Source organism: Phlebotomus papatasi, chromosome 3, assembly GCF_024763615.1.
Source record: "Phlebotomus papatasi isolate M1 chromosome 3, Ppap_2.1, whole genome shotgun sequence".
NCBI lineage: Eukaryota > Metazoa > Arthropoda > Insecta > Diptera > Psychodidae > Phlebotomus > Phlebotomus papatasi.
In genome coordinates this window covers 66,829,567-66,836,581 of record NC_077224.1, presented here as the reverse complement: position 1 = coordinate 66,836,581, position 7,015 = coordinate 66,829,567, and the positions used below count along the sequence as shown (strand labels likewise).

General features: G+C 30.8%; 1 protein-coding gene across 1 annotated transcript in view; it reads right to left on the bottom strand.

The window, feature by feature from the left end:
* Positions 1-1,923: 1,923 nt before the first annotated feature.
* LOC129806751 (uncharacterized) overlaps positions 1,924-7,015 on the bottom strand; it is a 12,548-nt gene continuing 7,456 nt past the window's right edge. Inside the window, exon 5 of the mRNA XM_055855523.1 lies at positions 1,924-1,929. Coding sequence (XP_055711498.1) covers positions 1,924-1,929 — 6 coding nt within the window. The remainder of the gene's footprint in view (positions 1,930-7,015) is intronic.

Here is a 7,015-nt window from a genome sequence, read left to right as displayed (position 1 = left end):
GATCGGCCGTCAAAGTGAACCATAAATGGAAGATCTGGGGTGACATGATAACTTAATTTCGATACTATCGACTGTCGATTCTGAAAACTTTAAATGATAGCTGCACTTCCTGTAAGAAATATAGATGTTTATCAATATTCTCATTCTTTTAAAAATGTCGCAATGCTTGGCGCAACAATCCGTAAAAAGTCGACATTCACTTTATCTAACGGCTATAGACTTATCGATACTATCGATTCGATAGCATCGAAAAGTTATCATTACACCCCTGTTCTTTTGCTTCCTCCTCAGGAATAATTACATTACAATTACAAACAATATTAGAGTTTTTCAAGTTTAAAATCGTTTTGATACTTTTGATCCTTCACTGGCAAAAATAAAAGGGTTAAATTGACTCTTTGAAAGGTTCACTTGAATCTTTTGAAATTTTTGTATGCACATTTATCACGATAGATTACATTTTATCGTAAATTTATTACTCCTATCATATTTCTCTCATCTGAGTGAACACCAAAGATGACTTTTTCATTGTTTTTGTTCGTTTAATCCAGAGTTGAAAAGGTGTCAAAACAGTGACCCTTTCAAAGGATCATCGGTGACCCTTTTATTTATAGCATTGTTTAAGAACGATTGAGTCGCCGATGATCTAAAAAAAAATCTTTCCTACAACTATCTAAAGTCATGTTTTTTCTGAATAGTCAGAGAATAAATCAGTTTTTCTGACTTTCTAGTTTTGATCTTCTTGTCCTTTAAGAGTTAATTTATACTTATAGATTGAAATAAAAAAAGATTAACATATTAAATCGATAATCTAGTCCTACCTACCCTACTTTTGCATCATACTCAATACCAGATGTATGGAAAAAATTCGTTTATAAAACTAAAGATGCTCACAAAATAAAATACTAAACAGAAAAACAACTTTTAAATTTTTTATATGGAAATAGGAGAACAAATTGACAGAATTTAAAATAAGGCACAACTTTAGAACAGTTGGTTGGAATCACTCAATTGAATCAATTTGAATAAAATAAAAGACAGATCTTTTCAAAAATTAATACAAATACGAAATATGGACATTAAGTTTTTTAAAAATAGAAAACAATCTTTAATTTCGATTCAAAAAAAATTTTCTACTTGGCAAAATCTTAGATTAATTTAAAAAAGTGAACAGAGTTCATACAAAAGATTCCAAATTAAAATAGGAAAAGTCATATACGTTTTTGGCTTAAGATTATTCGTTCATTCATTTTCGGTCTCGGGTCTAGATCACGCAGGTTAGTAGCCTACATCTGTTAATCCTCTGACACTTCAGGAAGACGTTCGCAATCGATACGGAGGCATGTCTAGGCAAGATCTTTTTTTTTAATTCAGCCCTCTTGTCCTAGGTCTGCGCCGAGGTCGACGCCTCGTAATAGTGACTTTCAAAGGTTTTCTGAGGAATCATAATTTTTTTTCAAAATTAAAAAAAAACTTTCTTTGTAAGCATAATCATATATACAAAATTGAACAGATAAGTTCATTAATTTTATTACTGTTGTTACTTTTATTATTATTGCACGAAACCAAATAAGGCTTGCCCCTTTGCATTGTTTATTAATCATTAATTAGACTGATGCTTCAATACTATTCAGTGAAAGTCTGGATTTTTAGAGTATCAAATTAAAAAAATACGATTCCATCAAAAAATAGAGTAAGTGAAACCTGATTAGAATGACCTAGGTACGGGAAGTTTCTAAATCCTGCGACAGGTTTTATGTCTCAGACGTGAAGCTTAAAGTATTGCGACCTATGCAAAATGGTTCTAAAGGATATATTCAATTCAATTTCAATTAATTTATTCTATATCCTATTTTGCGACTGCCTGTATTTTCTTATATCTTATATTTTCTTATTTACTTTTTCTTATTTACTTATATTTTCTTAAATCTGCAATAATTTCAAATACAGCCAGGTCACGTTGGACACCATTTTTCAATGGCCTCAATCAGGTGTATAGATTTTCAATAAATAGCATTGGCCTAAGTGGTTTGGAAGAGGTTTCCCAAATATTCAAATTTACGCAAAAGTAAAAATATGTACAAAAATTAACAATAAAGACACAAGGTCTAAAGATATAGGGGGAAGTGGGGCACCTTTGAAAGTGAGGTACCTTTGAAATCGGGATTTTTCTCCTATGTTTAAGTGGAACTAAGCTATATCATAATGTAATATAGCTTCTAAATCTGTTTGTGCAGCTAAATTATATCACGATAGGGCTCAATTTTATTATATTTAAAAATAGGTGAAAAATCCAATTAACCCCATTTTCAAAGGTGCCCCACTTCCCCCTAAATTTCAGGATACACTATAACTCTGACGATTAAACTTTTTAATTATGAAAATCGTTAAATTTCAGGGAAGTATAAAAAGCACGTTTAATAAAAATTAGAAATATGAGATTACTGTAATTAAGGAGCAGCGAAAAATAGATACGAGCATAAAAAACTGCTGTAACATAAGCGATAGTCAGATATACACTGTTGAAGTCGCAGTGTATTATAATTTACCATATCATTTCACATAAACTAACGACTAGGCGATCGGCTCAATTTTAGGTGGATGTTAATTTACGGATTTAAGGATGTACAAAACCAACTACCTATAGGTATAAGCACTATCAGAGATGTTTAAGGATTACAGTAGCTGTGATTATTAAAGAATCATGGCAAAAAACGCAAAACTGGAAGAGATAATAGCCTAGGAAAAAAATCAAAAGGGATTATGTGACGAAAAAGACTCCTTCTACGCTAAAGTAGCATAAGCCGTGAGTAACATGTGGTTGACACAGGCAGAAGAATCCTGTTTCATACTCTCCTATGTTATTCTAGAGACAAAACAGAAGGTATCAGACACAATTATTGGATATTTCCTCTTCAATCTGAGTTGTGGGATTATATTTGATTGAAAAATAGCATTATGAATCTTTTAAATAAACCGCTCGTTGATTTTCCACCGGAATTGACAGATGAGAATGATGAATGGGAAAACAATATCTACCAGTCGAAATTCAATCCACCAAGCTTATATTTCAGAATATTTCACCACAATGATTTGCTCTTTCCGCAATGTTTTCCATATTCGTTACCATTGTTGAAATTAAAACACTGCCAATATCAATTTATAGTATCGCCTTTTGATTTTCAAAAATTTGCAATATTATTCTTAGAGTTATTCTCCAAATACCACCATACCAATAAACTTCTGGGGAAATTTAATGGGCATATTAAAGCTGGTATATCAAATCAACATATCAGAAACAAAATTTTATTCTAGAGCATATCACATTTAAGAATTCCTCATCAAACACCCCATTGTTATTGCATTATTTCACGGAAAATTAGCTCGCTGAGAAACAAACAATGAATTAATCATTTTCTTTCGGATTTAATCAAGTGATGAATCCGGTACACAACACACTGGTTTTCTTGGCAGTTTCGTGCCCAAAATAGTACTACAGTATTTTGCAGAAAGTTTGCCTTTCAGCACCACTGATTATGAGAGTAACTAAACTATAAACATTTTAGTAGACTTGTTTAATGGCCTTTGGAAGCATAATTGCATGTTCAGTATATATGAATTTCTTTTTTTTAAAGGAGAATAGGCAAAATAGTTCAATCTTTCGGCATGAATGAGACTTATAAAGAGAAGGTCGGGCTACTTTGAACTGAGATTGCACTGAAAATGCAATTTTCTGCATATCTGTGAAAGAATCTGGTTTTTTACGCAATATAGGGTAGAGTCAGTACTTTTCGCCACCATTAAGCTTTAGGGGCCTCGTAAGGTGTGATATTTTTGTCAGAGTAAAACAATTTTTTGTATAAAGATACTTTGAAGCAATATCTATCTATATATCTAGGATACGTCTCGAGAATTTTAGAGAATCTCATTGAAAAACACACATTTTCCCCAATTATGCTTGTTTCAGTACTTTTCGACACCTGTTTTAAAACGAATTTCAATTTGATTAAGAGACGTAATAACGTATTGGGATATTAGAACAGAACATATTATGAGTGTTGAAATGCTACTTATTCTTAAATGCCTTAAATTAGTTGTTTTATATTAGGTGGCGAAAAAGTGCTTACATGGAGAAAAGGGCTGACTCTACCCTAATTTAGATAGACAAAAGAATTATCAATCTAAGTTAAATTGTACTATCATACATCTCTTTGGAAAAAAACACGTGAATGAAAATATAATAATTTCAAATGTAGTCCTACCTCCCCCTACCATAGCATAGGTAGTGGCATAGGTAACTACCCCAGATTAATCCCAATTAGAAAACGCACTAAATTAATTTTCTTAAGAATTTGGTTGAATTATTAAAAAAAAATCCTGTGAAGGGGCTGGCAAAGTGTTCCAGGCTTTGCTATTTTCTCGAACTCATAATTCAGATGCTATACCTCAAAAGTACTTTCGCATCATTTACTGTTTATCAGTTCTCAACCAATTTAAACCGATTCATAAATCACTCAAAAAATCCCCTAAAATAGTTTTAAGAGTAATAAAATTAATTGTCATACAAAAATTAACTTATCGGTTCATAACCGGTTCAGTTTTATCAGGTCCCAAGTCACTATCTCCTACCGTTTAGCTAGACGAACAGACACTAATACGCCAAAAACCAAGGGTTGAAAGCTTTGTCCAAAATTCGGAGTGTTTTGATTTGAAAAGAACGAATCCTCTAGAGAACACCGGAAGAGCTGCGACTGCATACAAGTCCGACAGGTATAAATCAAAAAAAAAAAAAAAAAAAAAAAAATGACGCCAAAAAGTTCTACACTTCAGATTTCTCAAATTTCACCAAAATACGACTCCTTAGGGAGTAAGAAGTGGAAATATATATTATAATAATAAAACTAAAAATTGAGGGATTATTATATGCTGCTTTTTCTGTGAAGTTCGAGCAGTAAAAACAGTTTATCCTACACTGTTGGTGTCAAAGAGCACTTTGAAATTTGGAAAGGAGGCCTCGAGGAAGATTATCTTAGAATAGACCATATCTTTGTCTCTTCGTTGGTTTTTTGTTTTTTACAATTTTACAGATTTTTCCCTAAATTCTTGAATGTATTTCATATTTATGAAACTCAACTTGCTTATGAGGCTCAGCTTGTCCCTATCAGGAAAATATTCCCCTTGAAAGAAAGAGTTGGGGTTTCTGAAGCTCGTAGGTTCCTAAAAAAATATCATTATTTTAAATATTAATGTCCAAAAAAATATTCTCATAAAATCATTATATGATTCTACTCTTTCTTTGTTATGAAAAGGTTTAATACCATTGTCTCTTTCGATCTTATAATTCTCAGAAACGTTTGTTCTTTTTTCAAGAAAAATATTTTCGTAAAGAAAAAATATTATCCTAATTAAAAGATATCTAAGTTAAAAGGATTTATATGGAAATCTGAAATATCTCAGAGAAATGAAGAGATAGCGATAGGATTTCTTTTAGGAAAATGTTCCTTGACTCTTTCCGTTAAATTATTCTTTCGCACTAACAAATTGCGATCGTTAATGAGAAAAAAGGAAATTGCACAAAATAATTCTACTCATTTCTTAATTATCCTCACCTTAATGTATCTGAGAAGTTTAACATGATGGAACAAGTTTCTTCGAGAGATATGCCCAAGAGACAGCGAAGGAATACCAAAATTTCCGATGATTTCTCATCGAACAAAAAAGGTTTTTATTTTGTTGCACTGTAATGCTCTGTGGCTTTAAGAACCAATTATATTACCAAATGGAGCATTCTGAGGTGTAATTTCACAATATATAATTAAATTAATTTTTCTCAATCTTAACGAGAAATGTGCTTAAATTGAGCTAATCAGTATTGATATTTTCCGTAAGTCAAATATTCCAAAAATAGGGCTCAAAATTTCATTATTTTTTTTATTTTACATAATCCTTTCTCGAATCCCTTGAAACTTTGTAAGTTTAAGAAGGTTTATAAAGGCTATCTATAATAAAAATTTCAAGCCTCAGTCTCTTTTATTTTAGAAAATAGTGAATATTGAAATTTTCGTTTTGGCATATTTTGCCCCAGTCTACCCTACTTTTGCAGATTCTCCTTTATTTTAAAATTTAAAGTACCTGTTTATGAAATTCTTAATACTAGGAAAATATTTAATGATATATATTTAAAATCCATTTTTTTAATTTCTAAAATCTTTTATAAAAAAAATCAGAAAAAATACTTTAAATTTTTTATTATTAAAAAAATAGAGAAAAAATATATTGTTTTTGTATATTTTGACCTACATAACGCCGTAAGTGTATTTCAACCAATTTTGATGGGCCTAGTCCGGCTTTCTTTTTCCTAAATTACTCAAACTAGAACAGATTTATGCATTGAAACATAAACAGAACTACGTCGGACTAAAGCTCAATGGTGTATTCTTATTTCAAAATAGAATTTCCGAATTAAAAATACCCCCATTAAGCAACCTAAATAATTTAAAATGGACTTTTCTGCGTTTACAAATTACTACTGGATGTGAATTAAATGAGTGAAAGCAATCAGGCAATTAAATAAAATTGATTAAAAATCATAATAATTTTTTATAAATATTTTTTTAATAAATTTTGTTTGACTGAGCGAATGTCTAATTAAATTTCGAGATACTTTTTGAGAAATTAATTGAATTTCTATCCCCTCTTGGACTGATATTCAAAGCACTTCCTGTTTAGATACAGCGTTAAAATATGTAACTTAGTACTTTCAACTTCCCCCAACAATTCGGCAAATAACTTACGGATATATTTACTTTAGGGTATTGAATGTTAGTTTTATGAATAGTAAATATTGATTTAAAGCTTTAGATACCACAAAAACCAAGGCAAATAGTACACTTCTAAAATACCAATCTCTATGACCAATATTATTCATTAAATTGTTTCTAGACTTAGAGGAAATACCAAAATAATGCTTGAAATGCCAAGAATGTTACCTGAATTTTTTTTTGTTTTGGTGAAT